General features: G+C 45.4%; 1 protein-coding gene across 1 annotated transcript in view; it reads left to right on the top strand.

The window, feature by feature from the left end:
* LOC8041800 (FERM, ARHGEF and pleckstrin domain-containing protein 2) overlaps positions 1-22,228 on the top strand; it is a 185,712-nt gene that overhangs the window by 107,534 nt on the left and 55,950 nt on the right. Inside the window, exon 12 of the mRNA XM_029986602.3 lies at positions 8,558-8,814. Within this exon, the coding sequence (XP_029842462.2) occupies positions 8,558-8,814 (257 nt within the window). The remainder of the gene's footprint in view (positions 1-8,557; positions 8,815-22,228) is intronic.

The following is a 22,228-nucleotide window of genomic DNA, read 5'->3' on the forward strand; positions in this document are numbered from 1 at the left end:
GTGCTGGGCCGGCTCTTGCGCTTGAGAGGACAAAAGTGTGTCTCTAGTCAGCATCTCTGCCTCATTGAAAGGGAGGATTGGGTGGGTGTGGTCATGTTTTTTTTTTCTGCATCTAGGGTCCACAACAAAGGTGTTGTTACTACTGTTGTTACTGCTGTTGAACTGTACAGACATCTTAGGCCATATCATGTGTGCTGCGATAGTGCTAAGGGAGCATTCCCTTCTTGTTTGACTCTCTTTTACCTCACCTCTCTCTTTGTGTTTTCCTTCTTTGGGGGGAACCTGGCCTGTGCTCTCTGCCTCCTCTTCACTGCCGAACCTGCAACTACGGGCTTTGTTCCTTCCTGTTCCCCCATTTCTAGTTGGTGCAACCGTCACGCTTAATTCGTCATGGTATAAATGATCAATATAGGAACTAAGATGGACTGATGCAATCACGTTTGGAGTGGAACTGTATGCTGTTGCTTGTAAGCCATGAAAGTGGGTGGTTAAATTTGTAACGTAGGAGGGAGGAAATATTTCCTCTCTAGCTACCGAACAAAGTCAGATTTAAACGAGAGAAAATATTTACTATGTTCTAGATAATAAGGAGAGGAAAGTGGTGAAACATCTGCAAGATCTCATCGTCTTGACTGTATGGTTTCACTTTGACAAGTACATGGCAGGCTTCGCTTGATTGCTACATGCAGTTGAGGCTTTACATTGTTCTTTAATAGATGTTTACTTGCTTCAGTTAGCCCCATTAAATGTGGCCTGGTTCTTAAAGGTTTTGAAAGCGATTCATCTAGAAGCCGGTTCATTCTGCTTCTGTGTCTCTGTCAAAGAAGTAAAAAATTGCGTCGGGCGATTGTGGAGGCTTCTTTGTTACCAGGGGCTGCAAGAAGCTCTGTTGTGTGACTGTGTTCATCGCTAGTCTAGCAACATACCGGCACGTTTGTGTTCGCTCTTTCATGGTACAATCCTACTTCATGCTTATTAGCACTTCCCAATTTTACCTCTAGTTAACTGACAGAGTGTGTGGCTATATATATAATTATATATAGTATCAGTTTAGGCTAGGCTTAGGAATCGCAATAAAAAAAAGTGTAATGGGAGCTCAGTTTTGATTTCACATTTGCAATTTTCTACCCCGAAGCGTGGCAATGCAACGCTGCTGATAAGCCAACTTTGGACCAGCAGCATTCCTCACTGCCGTTCACCGAATGTTTGGTGTGCCAGTTGACATCTTGCTGTTATGACTTCTTTTTATTAGAAGTGAGCTTGAGGTATTCTTCTCCCAAGCAGGTGCAAAGACGCGCAATTTGGAGGCTCGCAAAGGGCATTTGGTAAGTTAGCCGCCCATTCTGAAGGGAAAGTTACCATCCTATTTTCCGAGGTGGTTATCCTCAATCTTGTTGCAGCAATTCTACTTCGATTCAAATAGCTTAACTTTTTGTCAAATCAAATTAAATTCTTTGCCCTTCACGCAATTCATATTTTATCATTTTCACTTCTCAGTGTTCTTCAAGAAAGTCGGGAGCCGTCCGACTTTGTCTTCGGGAACCAGATTTAGGTCTAGTTAGGTAACTGATGCAAGTCACTTTTGCTCAAGAATTTGATTAACCTGAGGTTGCACAAAGTTTAATGGTAAGCTTCAGAGGTCCGGCTTTGAGCACCACGAGAGTAAGCGATATCTGATGTGCCTACCTTGGGGCAAGCGAAGATAGCGTTCGTAGACGGTTTGTTCGCTACGAAGTGCCATTGGTTTGTGGAAATAAAACGAGAGAACATTGTACATTACCAAGCGCCGTGGCGTAGTGAGTTCGGACGCCGACTGAAATTGCAATCGTCTGCTATTTCACGTTCGAAGCCATTGACAACCCACGATTGGTTTGCAAATCTCGAGTGTTTCTGTTGCCATACACAATCTGGCATCGACCGGTGGGTGAAGGAGTTCGAAGAACAGGTTCATCAGAGGCCGCTAGACATCTCTCGCTAGGTTTACGTTGGTCAAAACGTTCCTTGCCAAAATCTTAATTACCCGATCGTTAATCTATGAACAGGTAAAAAATGTCTCATTAATTGATTACGTTCAACAGACGACGCCAGATCCAATCAGCAGTTGAGAACGCTTTTGCCTTGACCAAAACTGGAACCCAAGGGTTCTCAAACTATTAGATGTCCCCTTTCTCTTTCTGAATGGCAGCGGTGGAACCTCTCCTGGTCTTGGCATTTGTGCAATAAAGCAGTACAGGGGACTACAGACCAGCAGTGATGTACATATTGGGGAGTTTCTGGCTTTTAGGTCATTGAGTTGCTTAGGTTTGCTATAATAGTGCACTGGAAGAACACTTAGGGGTAGAGTTGGGAGAACCCGCAAGGGTGCCCGGTTCCTTCAGAAATCAGGTCGAATTGGTGTGGGAAGCTCGAAGGTTCCCTAAAATATGAGTGGATCTTCTTCGTTGGAACTGCATTTCACGCTCGAGATAACTTTTCTCGTCAGTCCATTTTTATTGTGACCGGCAAGGGCTGTCGACTGCCGTCTAGACGTAGCAGAAACACGGAACGTTGCTTGCAGTTAGGGCGGGTGTGCAACTGTAGGAAATGCAAAATGTTTAGCCTAGCAACTTATCCACTACTAAGGTCAAACCCCGATTGTGTAATGAAAAATAGGTGAATGTTCTATTGCAAGAATAGGCTCCTCTTCACTTTAGATCGATGTGGTGTGCATTGCACAGATACAAAGTGATGTTTAGTTTTCTTCAAAATTTTGCTGCGGATTTAGCGTATACTTTTCGTGTATAGCTGCACTCCTGCGGTTCCAGATTTGCTTACTCTTTTTTATGGCGTCGTTAATACTGTAAAGGTCACATTAAAACCTCCTTGGTCATGTTTCTTTATTGGATGTAAAAATGTGACACTGTACCGGCAAATACTCTGCAGGCAGTGCTTAAGTTTTGGGTGAGGCTCTTGCCCAGTGATGAGAGCTAGTGGTCGGAGGTTTCCCGCTTGTCCAGCAATTTGGAGCAATGCTTCTACAACGGGACACAACTGAGAGTCGTTCTTTCTAGGGCTGCTCCGTGCTCTTACCTTGTGCGGCTAGTGGGCAGCTTGAGACAAAGACCTGCACAGCAGTTTTCACCGCGATAGGTTACTTGGCAAGTTTGGCTTGGGCATGGTTTGCCTCTGAAAAAAAGAGGGCTTACTCATTTCATGCGAACGGCTCGCGTCATTTTCGTTTATCGGGCGGAGTGGCTGTTCTATGTTACCATTCCGCTTGAATGGAGTAGCAGATTTGTCCCGACAGAAGGCTTCTTCTCTCACTTTTGCTTAATTCTCTTTTTTCCACGGGCAGATATATTTCCACATTTCCATCTCGAAATAGCTTGTGGCAGTAATCATTTCGTTTTCTACCGCGTCACAATTACTCTGCTTGAGCGTCAAGGAAGCCCGATGACACTTCTTGTCAATGCAAAAGAAAGACGTTATATAGTGTTTTGCTTTTACCGCATACTATTTTCCACCCCTTCCCACACACTCTCCAGGCGCGGTCTGCAAAAATAGTATGGTTAAAGGGACCTTTGAGTGATGGGTATGAATCTCAAATGTCTATGGGCTACAGTATTACCAGTCATCAGTAGCCATTATCATCATCAGCAGCCATTAGTCACGACGATGACGGTGATAATGAAGACGATAGGGTTAGAGACACACACAAAAAGTCAAGAACAGAAGAGAGAGAGACGTAGACAAAATTTTATCTGCGTTTCCTCTGTTCCCATCTTTTTGTGCGCAGCTCTAACCGCGTTCAATCACAACCAACTCGCCCAACTGACCACCTTACTACAATGAAGAGAATGAATGGTGTCATAACGATGATGCTGGTGGCTATAAAAGAAAAGTTTAATTTTCTTCCTCTCTCAACATTTGTGGGGCGTGTCCTTCTTCCATCAAGCCCGATTGAACAAATCGCCCCTCGACGTAATTCTTTTTTTAAAAAGGGTATGTCTCTTCGTTTGGGGGGGAAGATGCGCGGTCGTGTTGGGAAAGAGGGGGAATAAGCGTGCGGTTAGTCTGAGGGCACTGATGAGTCAAACCGGACGAGAAATCCCTCCGTGGTCCCTTTAACCTCGACGCGCAGTCCAAAAGTAGGTGCCGGACGACCTTGACGTCGTAGTTTTCGGCCATTGCTGCCAGTGGGCAATTCCAGTGACCGACCGAACAACGCGTGCGAGCGGGAAGCCAGAATGTGGGACTTGCCGTCACCTTTCCCAGGGTGCTTTGGAGAGGTTAGAGAGACATTTCTGTCGTGCATCGAGCCTTCTCGCTTGCCATCTTTGGCATCACCACTTTGTTCTTTCTTTTGTTCTTTCCGATGTCGAGACGCCGAACGCTGTGTGTACTTGTTGGCAATGTTGTGTACGTCGAGGCGTCGTGAGACCGTCTCGACTCGCGACTGTGAGAACACAATCACCCACACTCGGCTGTGGCTTTGAGCGCACGGGCAAAAGTGTGCGCCCCCCATGCGCGTGTACGGAGCGTAGGTGAATTTTATAATAAACTGTTCCTACTTGTTGCTGCACGTGTGAGTTTCTTTTCCGTCTGTCACCGACGGAGATTTTCTCGACCGCTGCCATATTCTACGGAATGCGCTCGATGCCCGCTGCAAACCTAACGATAGCCTAGGCTTTTTAGCCGGTTGTTGTAATATCTGGTTCGTATTTTTGTGCGGGAAGTGCTGTAGTGCATTGTTTTTCGGATTTCTTGCATGTCGCACGTTTTGAGCTAATGCGCATGACGGACGAGCATGGGAATAACTTTACAACCCTTAATTTACGAGTCTCTTAAAGGGGCTGTGCAACGATTTTCGGACTTTGATTGAATAAATGGGAGAGCTCATCCTTGTCACTTGTTGAATCGAGAAGAGAAAACCTTTCTTGCTTGCGCACTAGTTTTCATTGAAAACAATGAAATGGAGTTTGTTGTACCTCTCAACCCTCGCACCACCTTCCAAGTCTCAGTGAGTTGGGTCTTTGGCACCCACTTTTAAAGGTTCGGGCACAACAGAACACCACACCTCGGCATTGTCGAGGGTTGCAGCGAGCAGTCTTAGTCGAGACGAAAGAGAAGATGCATCGTCGAACGAACCCAGTTCCCCAGGATAGCAGCAGAGTCAGGAAAGTTTGGGTGACTTCGAGTTGATGGCGACATGAAAACGTCCCTAAAACATTGGTGCTAATATAGGGCTTTTTGTGCAGTTATTTGTGCTTAAGGGCCACAATGTTTACAACTTCATTGAGCAGAAAATTGCACAACTTGCAAGCGTACAACAGCGTTCCTTCACGACGTTGCATCATAGTTCTCATGCACACTGTACATTGCTGCAGGTTGGGGAATATGAAGTTTTTTTCCTCGGCGATTACGTGACAGAATCACTCTTTTCTGGGAAGTGACATGCTTTTTTTTTTTTTTTTTTCAATAGACGACATGAGCAATATGAGCTGCAAATTTTTTCACCGTTTAGATCATTGCACTACCCCTTTAAATTTCACGGAAGTTTACAAATGCAAAATTTTATGCATCCGCCATGCCCGATTTGTCATAATGTTAAAGGGAAGCTGAAGAGGTTCTTGAATAAAATGAGTTGGAGGCGAATTCTAGGGTATTTTTATCCCGTGAATCTGATTATTACCTTTGTTTTCCCCGAAGATGTAACTAAATGCGAGAAAACATGAGAAACCTCCGACCAGTCGTTGCGTCATACCCAGATCTTTCGGCTGCCAAGCGCGTGCATTGCAAGCTTGCCAGGTATATCCCCTCGCACCTACACCAGTCGGGACGTCTCTTTTTGACCTTTTTGAAATAGCAAGAGTGAGCATGCGTAGCTGCGATAGGCGCCAAAGATGCGCGAGAACGGAGATTTCGAAAACTCTGGATATGACGTCATGTTCTAGGAAGGAGGGGATTCGCGCACCGAATTGAAAAAGGTAATCTCGATAGTCATAACCCTGGAGGCAAATGAAGATGATTTAAGGGTTTCTCCTCGAACACACGGTCACTTCAGTTTCTCTTTAAGGATGGGACAGCAGCGCTGAATTCTGGTGGCCTTTCTTCAGCCATAATAGTTAGGCATATTCTAACTGTTTCGGCGAAGACTTAAAAAAATTCCTACCAATAGGGTGAGAAAAACTCGTTTGCTCGATTGTGCCGACAAAGATCAGGGAGCTCAGAATAGGTCTCGCGTGTTGCGCAGGCATGCGGGGCACCACCACGAGCCACGATCCGTGTGTGGTTAGTGCTTATTCATTGCACACCACAGACGTTAGCCAGGGCAAGATCGAGCGAGCAAATGCGCCGCATGGACGCTACTTTGTATTGCTTTCTTGCGCGATGCGTGACGTCAATGAGGCAACCGGTCGCACGATGTTAGGTCGCTCTCGCCGGCACGCTTTGCCAGGAGCCCAATGCTTCCACAGTAGCTGTGGTCCTGTGCAGGTCGGTGCAATGGTATCCGACTGCATCGACCCGGGTTCGAGCCCCGCTCTAAATTGACTTGTCATGTAACGCTCCCAGCATGGGACTTGTTCATGACGCTCGTCTATGCTGATCATTCATGACGCTCTTTCTTGACGATTTTCTATGAGAAAATTGTAGTGAAACATAATCTGCGTTAAAAGAAGCTCGGGAGAAAACTGCCAGCCCTGACAGACATCGGGGATGGCAAAACGCGTACTAATTAGACAGATATTTAACTGAACTTTACTAAAAATAAACAAATGGTTTCAATCAGAAACTCGCTAAGCATCATCAAAACCCCCAGATCAATAAATTTTATGAAGACTTACTACAAAGCATGTGTGAAACGTGGACGGTTAGAATATGCTGCTCATTTTCACGTCGCCAGCCTCGTGCCTGCTGCATGAGAGGTAACTTTAGCACACTCCTGAGCTTCGCATATATTTTAAATCCTCCTAAAATTGACTGATTTAAAGGTTTTAAAACAACGCTTCACATGTTGTTTTAAAATGATTGAGGCTACATGTTGATTTTCACTAATTAAAAAGTTATTTAGTGTATTTTAGTTAATTATCTTAATTACCGTAAAATTAAGGTGGGAGCACCCACTCCACTTTCACTGAAAACTCGGTTAATGTAGGCATGGGCGCTTGTCAGGTATAATCGGGCTCTTAACGTATAATTTGCAGAATTCTCAAGTTTGTGAAATGTTAATAGTGGCTGCTTGAGCGAAGTGGGCCTTCCGCGGTATTTTGTTTTTGCAATCCCTGATGTCTGCCATGTCTGGCAGTTCATTCCCACAGAGTTTTCCTTTATCAGCCTATGATGGGAATTTTTGAAAGTCACTTGCTGAAACACTTGGTATACTTGTGTGTGCTGATAATAAAATCAAACAAATTCCCGGTGAAATGGATGGAATAATGTAAAACTGTTGCATTCTTCAGCATCTCTCACACCTGTTGCCATATTTTGGTAGGACCTTTTTCCTGAGGGGCTGTTTCGAGCGAGCCAGCCAAGGAACTTGTGAAGATTTAGGAATGCAATGTTTTTACATGTCCCAACCAATGCTTATGTCATTCACCCTTACGTTAAGCGGACACTGCAGCCCAGGCTACAAGCACGAAAGGATGATATCGCGGCTTTAAAATGTTCTACAAAATGGGCGCTCATTCTAGGAAGGCACATCTCGAAGCAAAGAGTGTGGGATAGCTTCCACTTGTAGCTCTAGCTGCAGTGTCGGCTTAAGGATGAACGCGGTACAGTGTAAGAATGTGGTGTTGGTCGTGCTTTCACTTTATCCCCTGCTTGGTTTTGTACTACCTTTGAAATTTTGTTGCGTTTGTTCTCATACTACTTTTTTGTTTAGCTTGCATGAGGGGAATGGCAAGTTTTATTTGCTCCTTGGTGGAAATTTTTTTCTTCTGTTCACGTCTCTGTAGGTAAAATACTTTTTCAAATTGTTTGTCAGGGCCACCTATCTGGCTTGATCCGTCGCTTCCTGAAACGGGCACGCCATCCGAGTACATTGGCTCTCTAGGTCCCGATTCTCTATCGTTTAGGTCACACACGCGGACCAACGTGTCTGGACGTGCGACATTTGTAGCCCTCTTCGCTGGAAAGGTCGCGCAGCTACGTAAATCTAAACTGTGCCACAGAGTGACACTTCGAAATTTTTGAGACAACACACTTATTACGTTTGCTGGCCACTCCTCTCTTTTCTAGGAGGAAAGCACATTGGAAATGCGCAGTCAAAGAAAAGGGGCATGGGTCAGATTAGAAAGGCTTCTGCTCACCCGTGACATCTCCGAACACTTGTGTAAGCTACTGAGAGGCGCTTATTTCCAGAGGTCGTTACACGCTTCTCAGTGTATTGCACAATTTTGCGGGAACTTTTGAAACTTTTAAGTGCTTGGTAAAAATTTGCACCTTGCCATTCTCCTTACCCAAATAGCAGGTTCGCATGTGTCTAACTTTGTTCTCGCTTCTGCATTGCTTGCTTTCTCGAATGCCTTTCTTTACGTACTCTTATGATTTTCTCCCACCGGGCGTTTTTTTTCTTCAGTTGCCATTGATTTGCACTCCCCGCCGCCACCTCCCTCGCCCTCGTCGACGCGAGAAAGAACGCCGCACAGGGCGGAGAATGGCATCGGAGTTGTCGCTCAGAGAGGCCAACAACCGAGGCTTAGCGACGACCTGTCCGCCACGTCTGGCGTCGGTCAGAGTTCGCCTCTCCAGGACCACGGGAGGGACGAGACGATGGGTGACCTCTCTTCCTCAGCGTCAAGGCTCGACTCCTCTGCAAGCGACGTGCGCCGAAAGGTACGAACATGCGCATTTGAGCTTGCGCAGGTCCAAAGACTCTAAAGAGAAGTCTCCCAGGGGTCTCTTTGTGGAGGCTCGTGGAGTCTCGAGGGGACCGTTTTGTCCTTGGTGCTGGAGATGGGCATTAGGCAAGATTGTAGACTCCCAAGCGCCATGTTTGTCTCGATTTTTACAACTACCATTGTTCGTAAAAAAGAAGGGAAACCAGCGAGTGCACCTTTCTGTCGCCCAGTTTGTTGGTACAGCCGACGAAACTTGATGGCCTCGAAAAGGCTGTCTCCAAGCATAGAAGGGTAGTGTTTCACGGGCATGGATTCTTCCAGTCGTACCGGAATTTTTGTCACGTGAAACAACAAAACTGACTTTAAAACTTAAATTTTCTATGCGGGAATTTTTACTGCACCAGCACCTTCAATTCCTGCACCAACATGTATTTATTTATTTATTTGCTTATTTTCTGTGCTTATGAGCAGCTTGACGCCTTCATAATTATGCACAACAGATTTATCGTGGGTTAGTTACAAATGCCACAAAAGTTAAATTAAAAACATCACTATCTGCTATACCAAGGGTATTACACGAGTGTTGAATACTGTTGAGACCGGTTATAACGAAGTCAACGGGAATCGGAAATCACTTCGCTATATCCGCTATTTCGTTATAACCGACTTCGGTTATAACGATGAAAAAAAAAAAAAGGGAAATCGTGATCGCTTCGCTATATCCGCTATTTCGTTATAACCGGTCTTGACAGTACGGGTCATGGGACTGGTTGGGATGATTTAATTAACGTGGAGAGTCTGAGAAATCCGCAAAAATCTACCTGGATTATGAATAATAATAGCTGATGTGAGGTCAGGACAATCAATTAATCCACTAATACATTTATAGAGGAAAACTAGATCTCCCGCACGTCAAGTAGAACTCAAGAGAGAGCAACTGCATCGTTCCAAGAGTCTCGCATAGGAATAGTATCAGTACGACCAATATAACGATTGTAGAAAATTCGAAAGAAATGCTTCTGAACATTTTCGATCATCTTCTGACTTGTAAAACTAATTAAATTCCGGACAACAGGCGAAAGCTCCAACTTGTACCGGATTAACGAGAGCTTCATCGTAAAATACCCATTGACATGGAGAACTCTCACGGAATTCTAGAGATGAGACCGAGCTTACAAAAAGAGTCATTTATAAGGTTATTAACATGTACTGTAAAAGATAAGGAAGAATCTATGGATACACCAAGACCAAGTGTGCAGTCGACTCTTCGCAACGGAACATTGCCAACCTGGTAACAAAAGTGGATTTTTCCTGCCATTTTAAACAGACATAAACAGTTTTAGAAGGATTGAGCATCAACATGTTCTGACGACACCAATCCCACACTGATTTAACATTGTCCATAAGCTCTTCGCAGTCATCCAAGGATAAGATCTACCTATACAGTTTGGTATTATCTGCATATTGCAAGATGACTGAATTATGTACACTTGAGGTAAGGCCATTAATAAAAATATTTAAAACATCAACCCAATTTGGACCCCTGCAGCTCACCTGAAAGAGGAACATGGGGCTGGGAAAGAGGTCCAAGAACATGCACAAAATTGTGTCTGTCAGGCAGATAATCAAGGAACAACGAGCAAAGTGAGGTACTCATGCTATAAGATCCTAATTTATACACAAGGAGCGAATGGTCAAGCAAGTTGAAAGCCTTTGAAAGGTCAAAATATGCAGCATCTACCTGTCTATGCTGACACACAGTAGGTGACACAAAATTAAAAAATGACACTAAATTTGTCTTCACAGACCTTCCACACACAAAGCCATGTTATGAAGGGCTAATCTTTTCCTTAAAAAAGTTTGAAATGTGATTGAATAAATTTCATAGACCTTTGCAGATGGACATAGCAACAACACGGGTCTTTAATTTTTGGCATCGTCCGTTCTGCCATCATTACCGTATTTACTCGCACAATGAACGCACTCGCGTAATGAACGCACCCCCCAAGTCGGCTCTCAAAATTTCGACTTTTTTTTTCACTCGCGTAATAAACGCACCCCCAACTCGGACGTCAAAATTTTGACCCCCTCCTCCCATGCGCGAGAAATGAACGCACTTTTCTATCCTGGTGCAGCGAGGTCGGGAATGCATGGGCAGCGTGGTCGAACAAAACGCCTTGCAAAAGGCGTTTAAAAAATTTGCAAAGATCCAACGGAAGCAAAAAAAAAACATGCAAAAAAAGCTTTTTTTTTTTTTTTTTTGCACAGCGCAGTTTGGATTTCGGGTTCGCGCGCCGCCGCGCGCAAGGAGGTAAGAAAGAGAAGCGGAGAAGCGCTCTAAGCGAACGAAACAGCTTGCGAAAGGCGGCAAAAAGAAAGAAGAGAAACCCACGGAACTAAGAGAAAACAAAAACAAAAAAAAGCTTTTTTCTTTTTTTTTTTTTTTTTTTTTTGCACAGCGCAGTTTAATTACGGGGGGTCGCGCGCCGCGCGCAAGGAGGTAACAAAGAGGAGCGGAGAAGCCCTCTAAGCAAACCAAACCGCTTGCGAAAGGCGGCAAAAAAAAAAAAAAAAAGAACAACCCACGGAACTGAGAAAAAAAAAAGAAAAAGAGGAGCTTTATTTTCTTTCTTTTTTTTTTTGCACAGCGCAGTTTGGTTACGGGGGGTCGTGCGTCGCGCGCCGCGCGCAAGGAGGTAAGAAAGATAAGCGAAGAAGAGCCCTCGCCTAAGCAACGCCTAAGCAAACAAAACAGCTTGCGAAAGAAAAGCAGGCGGCAAAAAAAAAAAAAACAAGGAACTAAGAGAAAAAAAATACAAAGAGGATTTTTTTTGCACAGCTTAGTTTGATTACGGGGTCGGGCGCCGCGCGCAGAGAGACAAGAAGTTACTTCGATTTTTCAGGATAAAAGGTCCGTTCATTATGCATTGTTCATTATGCGAGTAAATAACCGACCCAAAAATTTTACTTCGCGTAATGAACGCCCCCCCTAACTTTGCATCGATTTTTCGGAAAAAAAAGTGTGTTCATTCTGCGAGTAAATGCGGTATGTACTGGCACAGTAATAGAGTTCTTCCAAAGGGAAGGAAAGGCGAGACTCTGCAATGAAAAGTTAAAATATATGTTAAGACTGGTGAAAAAAAAAAAGACATTTACAACTTCCTGTAACGCCGAATTAGAGCGCAGCTCTTGAGGAGGAGGAGGGAAGGGTACTGAGGGGAGGGTATACTCCTCCCTCCACCTCACCTCCTCACCCTCCCTGCTACTCCCCCTCCCGCCATGCTTCAAGCTCCTCTCCCTCTCCTCCTCACCCCTCCTCCTTCCCCTCCTCCTCCTCCCCTCCTCCCCCTCCCCTGCTCACTCCTCCCACTCCCCGCACGGTGCATTATGGGAAATGTCCCATAATGCACTGCGCGGGACCCTTGTGACGTCACAAGTCACGTCACGAGGGTCCCGCGCTGTGCATTATAGGACATTTCCCATAATGCACCGCGCGGTTATGCTAACGGTTCCGCCGACGGCGATGCCGCTCAAGCCAGAAACGGGCGCCTAAGATCTGCGCTCTAAAATAGAAGAGCATCCTTTAAAGGGCAACTCCGCTTCATTTTCGATGCTGAAAAAACAACGCAGTTCTCTTTAGTATCACCTGGAAAGACTACACGTCAAGTTTTACGACGTAATTAAGCCTAAAAGTTTGTTAAACTGGTAAACAAAGTTTGAGATGCCTCAAGTCTCCGAAATCTGCTAATTCTAGCGGCCGATGTGCGGCGCAGAGAACAGCGCAGTCAATACCGCGTGTTGGCGCAGCCAACACTGCGCCGCAGGTCATGGTCTGGGACCGCTGTTTTTTCTTGTTTTTTACTTTATTGAGGCGCAGCCTACAGGCGGCGCCAGCAGCGTGCATACCGATGTCCACGTGATCCAAAACGCGCATGCGCTGATGAGCGTCTGAGCGAGCGCTCCGCGCTCGTCGTCGGGAAGACCGAACCTGCTGCGTCTCGGAGCAACGTTTTGTGCTGCGATGCCTGGCATATTACGAGTGGTTTACTTAACTTCAACTACTAATGGTTCCAAAACATAACTTTAAAACAACTTGCCTTTTTCTGCGTCAAAACACTCTGCGGCCGCGGTAGTGCACACGTCGTTGGATAGCAGAGACCGTGGAGCAGATGACACGGCGCGACGACGCTTGCTCCGCCGATCCGTTCGTCCGCGCGGTCAGCAAGGGCGTGCGGTGACGTTCGTACCACGTGGGTTGTCCCAGACTATGACGACGTGGGACCAATGTTGCCAGGCGCAGTTTCGGTTTCGGTTCGTGATCAGGAGTAAAGAAGGATTACGAGAATTATATTTCCCTTTTTGAGAAACAAACGACGTCGAGCCATTTATTAGTATACCTTAATGTATAAGCGCCAAAAACCCCGAAATTCCTGGAATTGAGCGGAGTTGTCCTTTAACAGTGAAGCTCGGGATACCGTTAAATGCGACTGAAAACTTTGGCTTGAGTTTTCTGGTAGAAAGTTCAATGTCAATAAGTTCAAAAAAGTGAAAGATGTTTACAATCCCCTGTGACGCCGAATTAGAGCGCAGCTCTTGAGGAGGAGGAGGAGGAGGAGGAGAAGGTGCGGAGAGGAGGCTATGCCCCTCCTCCTCTCCTGCTCGCCTTCCATTTAGCGTAAAAAATTTTTCTGCTAAATTTGGTGGGGATTTTTGTTTGCTTAATTTAGCGGGAAAATTTTCCCGCTAAATTGAGCGGGAAAATTTTCTCACTAAATTTGGTGGGTAAACTTTTTCTGCTAAATTTAGTGGTAAAACTTTTTTTTGCAAAATTTAGCGGGGCATTTTTTCCGCTAAATTGAGTGGGAAAATTTTCTTGCTAAATTTAGCAAACAAAATTCCCCGCCAGCGGAAAAATTTTTTTCTGCTAAATTTGGCGGGGAATTTTGCCGCTAAATTTAGCGGGGAAATTTACCCATAATGCACTGCACGACTACGCCGACACCGCTCAAGCCGGAAACAGGCACCTAATAGCTGCGCTCTAAAAGGTAAGATTGACAGGTGATCACTAGCATTGTCACTGTCGAAAGACATAGGCAGTGCGGTAGAGCTCCAAGATTAAACCGAGAAAAAATAACTCGCGAATACATTTTATACTTCTTCAGGCTCACTCAGCATAATGCCAGACCAGTCAGCTATGTGTATTGTTGACGAAGTAGTAGTTGTATGGTCCTTACATATCACCAGAAACGCATTGGGTCACGGTTTGAACTGTGCTCTACGGACTCACAATGTAATATTTTATTGCATTTGAGCAATTTTGTAGCTAGTGCAAGCGATGCAGAAAATTTCCGGCACCAAGAAGCCGAGTGTGCAATCTTATATTTCGTATGATAATGCAGTTTTTTTCTCTTAGAACTGATCTAAGCTCCCTAGAGTACCAGTGCGGAAAGCGACTTGTATAAGGAGGATTTTTGGGAACGAAGAGTACAAGTGCAGATACGATATAGATTGTAAACGCTTCAACGGCACAATTTACATCGGTCACGCTATATATGCGTGCCCAATCTACATTATCTAACTATTAATAAATGCCAAAGTAATTGTACCTTGAGAAAGCAAGTGACTAACTCTTGTTATAATTTTTTTCCCACGTGGAAACTGTAAAGGAAACGGAAAAAGGAACATGCCAAACATCCGGTAATACTCAGCAGACTGGGAACAGACTCAGTGTTGTCAAGAAAACGGTTGACCAAGGCCAGATCCAGCACATGTCCTGCTGAGTTTTGGAAACTATTCAATTGAGTAATTCCAGGGGAGTTAACGAATGAGAAAAGAGCATTTGCCTTAAATGAGGCAGTGCCAGTTAACAGAACAATATGTTGCAAATTCTACTTTATATCAGGAATGTTGAAATCATCAAGAATGAGTATACGAGGTCAATCTAGATCTAGTTTATGTACCGGGATATCCAATTGATTTGAAAACCTATATCCATTGAGATTAGGAGGAAAATAAAAAGGGCCGATTAGGTAAACTAGGGTTTTCCTGGAGTGTTATTTCAATCCAAATGCACTCGCACTGGAATTCAAGATTAAATGGACGAATAGCCCAGAAATGTTTCCTAACTGCAATAAGTACACCACTACAGAATTTAACAGGAAGCTTTTCATAATCTCGGTCTGGACGAAACACTGTGTATTCGGAATGTGAGTAGTCAGTTGATGAAAATGAGCTGTTTAACCGAGTTTCACTTAACGAAATAATATTGTAATCACTTAAAACAACGTTGTTCTAAAACATATTAGCCTTAGCATGCAGGCCACAGACATTTGGATTACACGCTGAACAATCGATTCGAGGAGTTAGTTTGGCGTAGCTGTTTCACGATCCTGATTGCCCCGTACAACATAAAAAAATAGCCTGAAAGGTGAGTCCACAGGTCAAACGTTTCCATTGTTCAGTTTGTGAAAGTCTTCTTCATTCGCAGTAATGCGACATGAACAGTAGCTTTCGTGCCTAGGTGCCCTCGATGCAGGCAATGCAGGCGGCGGTCGGGGGAAGGGCCCAACCACCACGGACGCTATGGGCAAAAGTAAAAGGGCTTTCGGATGTATCCAGACTGCTCGACATGACATACTGGCGAGGCAAATCTTTTCCGAGGACCGTTGCGAAGCTTGCAAACTTGCAACCGGGTTGCTAAGACGGCGTCGTGGTCAACCGTGGCTCGACGGTTTGGGCAGTAAAGCGACGCTGCGATTCTGCGCTGGTTGGCAGATGCGGAAGCAGAGATGCATTTTCCTCTTTGACAGAGACAGCTTCTTTAAAGGGACACTGACAGGGTATTTATGCTCACCGAGGTTTTTAGTTGTACATGACATATGAGAGCCCAACTACCCAGAACACAATTTGCGGCTCGAAATTCGGTTTCTTTCCGCCTGAACACCGCCGATCAAGAACTGGCCGGTTCGAGTCTCGCTCACTCTCTTTTCCGTGGTCACGAGCCGTTTTCTAAAGTTTCGACGCGACCACCAAATTTAATCAAAGTCGTTGGTCACTAAAGGCACACACTCACTACTAAAAATAGAAAATAATATGAAACTCATTTTTTGTGGCTTGTAAAAAGCTGAAAATACGTTGATTGAAAACAAAAGTTCCACAGAGAACCGGAAGCATTCTGCGCGTGCGTCGTTTCGCGTATTGTGGGATTGCGGGGACGGCGATGGCAGCGGACGACGGGCATAGAACCTCTACTTTAGAACTGTCTTTCGTGGTACCGGCGAATTCTGTCTGCCTTTAAGCCCTTAAGTGCCTTGGATGAGCCATTTTTGGGCTGAAAATGCCATGGATGAGCTCAGCTCGTCCAGTGGTTTTTTCGGTAGCCCTCAATTCCACGGACGAACAAGGCTCGTCCGGGTAGTTTCGTGGCGCTGATCATAGATGGCAGCACTCGTATTAGTTTTCAAATATTTTTCTCGCCTCCGCTGATTTTTTCGTAATAAACTTTTCAAATTATATGTGTAATACCAGAAGAATAAAAATTCAAAATAAAAAAAAAATATGGCACTCTTAGGGTACTTTTGGGAAAAAAATGTGGCACTTAAGGGGTTAAAAGAGAAATTTGGGACTGATCAAAAGAATTGGTATTCATCCTGTATGGCACGCCCGACCACCAAGCCGATTTGCACGAAAACGTCGTCGAGCCGTCGCTCCGTTCTCGTGGCTGAAGACATTGCTCGCGCAAACGTCAAGCATGAAGTGTGTACTTCGAGTTGAATATGCGCGCGTATGATTTCTTTACTAAAAGCGAATGTCGCCAATGTGTGGTGCTTCTCGACTTCAACCCAGGAGTGCTTTTGCTGGAGGAAAATCGGCAGCAAACTTTCCAACTTGCAGTTTACCGGCTGCATTATTACTGAAGAAAGAGTTCCCCCAGTAGCTCAGTGGAAAGACGTCCGCTTCACACACTGCAAGACCGTGTTCGATCCCCAGTGATAAAGTACCTTTTTTTTTCAAACATTTTGCAATGTTTACATTTCTTTTTTTTTAAATTATCACTGAAGAAATAAACAAAAAAATAAACAAATGTTGTGGATGAAACGTCGCTGAACTAAATGGTATGGAATTTCCTTTTTGACACCTGCAAACTCAATGTAATTACTTTCCACAAAATGCAAGGAGCATATAAATCAGGTAGCGTCCGCTTTCCGAGGTGCCTGTAAATGTTCTACAGGAATTGCAGCCAGCCTTTGGTCCCGATCCCGTTGATCTTTCAGAAAGTCTGTCGCACAATGCCTATTTTTTTCGGACGCAGGACTTGTGAGCCAGCTCTTTACGCAACATCTTGGGTGTATTCTTTTTGGAGCCGATCACAGAAATTCACCACGGGCACTCACTACTCATCTCCAACTCCTCAATGTACAAAACAACTCATCTTGAAGTACAGAACAGCGAGCGGAACAAACATAACTGCAAAAGAATCGCACGGCAAACAGTTCCCGCTATGTCACCACGCATGTCGTCTGCTATGCAGAGGGGGAAAAGAAATGCGCACGGTCGGGTATAGCCACGTGACTTCCGCCACTCCCACTCTCCCCTCTCCACTTCTCCGACCTCCATGCGCAAGTTTCGGTTTCAGTTGTGTCTTTTGGTTTTATTAAAAATATACGCTACTCTGTTACAGAGTATTAATTGGGTAGTCCTCCGACACCATAATAAAGCGCCTGTCAAAAAATAAAAAAAAATTTGGGGGGGTGTCAGTTTCCCTTTAACGAGGGAATCAATTTTGTCATGTAGCGCCACCAACAGGTCGTTGACACAGCCACACGCGCTGCAGTTTCCAGCAGAGGTGTATCTCGATGTCGTGTCGCGATCATAGGGGGGCGGGGGGGTTGGTTGGTTCTGAGGCAGCCCTAATTTCGTCAGATCCGTTGCGCTTTGTGCAAGCTTTACACTCGTACGTACCGGTACCACTTGGTATAAAATAATCATTAACATCTACAATGATATTCATGCACTTACGGCGAAAGCGGTTACCACAAGGCTGGGAACATTGCAGGGATTACATCCGGCCAGTGAACGCTTGGGAGCTTACTGAGCAGACGTCCTTCAAGTAGGGAATCGCACTGCCAAGTGTGATGCCCTACTATGCCAGAATGAAAGTGAAATTGAAAGAAAAATGTTTACAAACTGCAACACAAATCCAGATATCGAGACTGCTTTAGAAGAAAGTTGGCATTACTAACTAAAGGAGGTATTTAGCGTCCTTTAGTGGCAGCATGACTGCTTCTGTGGCGTCGTTTGTTGCCACTGGGGAACCACTTTTGGTGTGTGTGCAGCATAGGATGCCAAAGACACCCATCCGAGACGCAGCTCCGCAATGGCGCGGCTCTGTGACAGCGTGGCTCAAGAAGAGCTCCTTCTGCCGAATGTTGGCTTTGTGTGTTACTGTTCCATTCACAACCAACAATAATGCCATCGGAAAGGCCTTGGCAGGCAGTCCTTACGAACCGCGCTGCTTAAACAGAGGCAGCACAGGCACTGGGGCAAGATCGCCAATGAGAAAAGAGCCCCTACCAAGCTGTTGCTAGTGTTGATCCTGGTGCAACTGTTCGAACATGGTGTCGGTGAAAGGGAAAGTGCTGCCTGTTTTGTGTTATCACAAAAGTAGATCACCAGTTGAAACAACAGTTTTAACGTCAGTTCAGAAATGAGTATAGATGAGATCTTCCCGACGTTAAAAGCATCATGGCGTGGCGTGCAAGGTTTAAAGAAGGGACTAGAATAGAAAGTTGGGCGAGCTGGTATGAATCCATTTTAAAAAACAGCACGCCTAACACACGAACAAGAAGGAGAGAACACACAGGACGAGACGCTGACTATCAACTATCCTTGTCCGTGTGTTATTCGCGCTGTTTTCCAAGAATGGATTAAAGAAACAAGCAGCGTCGGTGAAATGCGTAGAACTTGTAGGCCCAATGTGAATGAAGAGACTGTCGATGCTGTGCTAACTGCTTTTCAATGCACTCCTCCAAAGTCAGCTCGTCACACGATGTACGAAATGAACATGGATCTCGTCCATAACAATTTCTCAATTGTCAATAAACTGTAACCGCCGACTTACTTTAGTGATATCGCAAAACACACTGCGCTTCCTTCTTCATTGGTGCCATGTTGAAACAGATAATCGCAACACCACCTGTAACAAAAAAAAAAAGAAGAAAAACCTCTGGGTCAGCGTACGTATAACACGGCAACTTTTGTGTTTCTATCTGCCATAGTTTTTAAGATCTGATTGTCCTTATTCGGGTAAAGACGTAATTCTCAACGTCTATTCCCGATGCCCGTCAGCTTTGTCAGGGTGTCTAGCGACCGGGAAAACCGGGAATTGTCAGGGAAATTTTAATTACTGAGAAAAATCGGGGAAATGTCAAGGATATTATCAAAAAGTGAGCCCAGTCAGGAAAATGAGCCGGAAACGCCACCGAGTGCCCTGAGCAAAGACTTGAGGACTGGGGGCAGAAAAATAGGCAATGAATTCTGCTTAGAGCAGAACGTGGGCTCTGCTCACCCGATGTAGAGTGCCACCATATGCAAAAAGAACAGCCAACAAATCCACTCCAAGTCTTGGATTGGACTGGATTGAGAGTGTGACACTAGGCTAGATCCAGTTAGAGCTACTAGATTTAGTAACAAAATGTGAAAGCCGCAGACCCCAATCCAATCCAAGGCTTAAGCCGAAAGTATCCGAAAGTGTGTATCTGGCGGCTGTGTGGCAATGTTGCCATTCTGTTATTGACGCGTGTGGTTGAGCGTCGTGCTTTCATTGTGTTTCCGGAAGTGGCCTCTTCACTGACAATGTTGGCGGCAAGAAAGTGCTCATTTAATCCATACTGGGCGGACCCGACTACTTTTGAATATGCAAGTTGAATTAAGCCCGTGAAAAATTATCCTCGCAGTGCTCAATGCTCAATGCCTTGTGTTGTAATGGTCTTAAATATTTAACCGCCTCTACAGTGGTCGTGGAATTTCACCTATAATTGTCAGGGGAAACCTGAAAAAGTCAGGGAAATTCAGAATAATAATTAGACACCCTGTTTGTTGTAAAACCGGTTTGTGAAGTTTGGTTGGTCTTCCTATATCTATGCCATTGAGCCAACTTGGCTTATTACAGATTTTGCTATAACATACATTTGAATATATAAGAGAGTTTGTAAGTAGTTTACCATTTCATTATAGCAGACTCTTCAACAGCAGTCATTATCTCGAACATTGCGTGGCTCTGCTTCGGTAGCGACGGCGTCCGTTTTGCAAAGCGTCTGTTGCACTCGACGCCTCGCAAGCCCCGTATGACACAAAGCCCGCAGTGAAGACGATCGGCGGTACACCTCAATAAAAAATCACTATGTTTCAAAGTTCAGAAGTTTTAATAAACCGGTTCTTTTCTATTATTCATTCGCATTTGATGAGTCTCATCGGTAAGAACAGACTCCAGTCATAATCCGCATCAAAGTCTGTATAGTAAGAGTATCTGCATTCTGCATACTCCTTTTACAGCGAACTAAAATCTTGCCCACTGTCGAGGTCCGTTATAACGACCGCTGTAACCCGAGGATCCTACAGCAGCGGCGACGATCCCTAATTAGGAGACGTCGAGCCTAGTAACGCATCCACACGCACGCGGCAACCAAGTTTAGGCTACTTTGGCGCGTTCTGGTTTCAGGAAGCGTTTGTCGTGCCAGTCATCTTGCTCTGTCTCGATTGCAGACACTTTGAGCACGTCGGTTACCCGAGCCGCGACAAGTCGGCGCGCTCCGCAGGTTGCCATTGCCGGCCCGTATTATGGCCTGTGTCTGCAATCCGGTTACCTGGCTCGTGGGTGTTTGTGCGGCGATGAGCAACCGCAGCGGGTCGCATAAACGGCGTCCAATGGGCAAGACGTGCTCCGTAACAGGTTGCTAAAACTACAGTGGCGACATTGAGGTCTGGAACTACGCTGTGTGCACTGCACATGCCCTGCTGAAACACATGGACTGTGCGTGTTTGGTGCCGTTTTCGATGCACCGATTCGTACCAAATGACCCAAGCAGAGAGCGTCTTCAAGACTGCTTCAGCAGCACCTTTTCTCGGGCTGCGCTCGCAAATTAGCGACTACTCGTTCGCGCGAGACTTTCTACCCAACGCTTAAGTTGTCTGCTTTAACTCATTCCGAGGCACCCAACGTCGAACACGATACTTTTCTGCTGAGCGGCGTGGCACAGGGCCAAAGATTGCATGCGAGCAACTCCCAGGCGACGAGCAAAATTTACTAGGAGTCTGCCGCAACCCAGCGGTGCGACGAGCAACAGCGAGCAATACGCCCCAGCGACGGCCCAGCCTGTCGCTGATCGCCAAGTTTTTCGCTTGCCAAATCGCCTACGTGATTAAGGTGTCCAAATACAGCGAAAGACAAGACCATGGCGAGTAAAGTATGCACTTGCAGCAATGGGTAAGTCTGCGATAGCCTTGCTGTATCAACGCAATGTTTGCAGAAGTCGCACTCGGTTTCAACTACCTTTATTTCCGGCAGAAACGTAACAAATATGAGGAACTTAGATGGCCTCTGAAGTCTAGGCCAGTGGTTCTCAAATGGGGGTCCACGGACCCCTTGGGGTCCGCGAAGGCAATCTAGGGGTACGCGAAGCCCTGCCTCATCAGTCAAGCCTGGCAATAAAAGTTGTCTTTTTTCAGGTCGAGAAAAAATGTTTGAGTTTTCGGATTAGTTTTCTCGTGTGTGTGTCAGTAAGAGAGATCTACTTCACACTAGCCCTTAGTTATATCCATTTCTTAAATCATTATTATATTTAATCTATACCTTTCCCCTCCACTCACCTCGAACGGGGTCCTCCGTCATCTCTGCCAATCCATAAGGGGTCCGTGAAACATCGATGGTTGAGAACCACTGGTCTAGGCCAGAACCTTGCGTCGTCGACCCATTCACCTTCCGGTTCCATCATATATAACAGCCCAGTGGTGGCTGGTGAAGTGCAGTCGCAGCGCTAAACGTAGCACTTTGCGAGTGCATTTTCGTGTGGTTGCTGAGCCTCACTTTGCATCTGGCTCCTGCCCTGCTTTGAACTGGGGTTTGTGAGTGGATTAGCTACAAAACAAACCGCGTGTTAAATACAATGTTGCGAATGCAAACGTCGCATCCTTGATGTTTCTTGACCGGTGCAAACAAACAATGAAGGTTCTGATTTACCAAGAAAAACATTCTCGTATTGCAATCTGCGCTGCGGTTGTACGAGACACGCGCAATCAACTGCAAATTTTCACAGGAGATTTAGCTCCTTCAGCTATATGAAATGCGCGGATGAATCGTAAATAGCTACAGTGCTGCAATCTGTGATGTTTGGCACAACCAAGCAAACTGT

This window comes from Ixodes scapularis, unplaced genomic scaffold, assembly GCF_016920785.2.
Source record: "Ixodes scapularis isolate PalLabHiFi unplaced genomic scaffold, ASM1692078v2 PGA_scaffold5__190_contigs__length_132052651, whole genome shotgun sequence".
Taxonomy (NCBI): Eukaryota; Metazoa; Arthropoda; class Arachnida; order Ixodida; family Ixodidae; genus Ixodes; species Ixodes scapularis.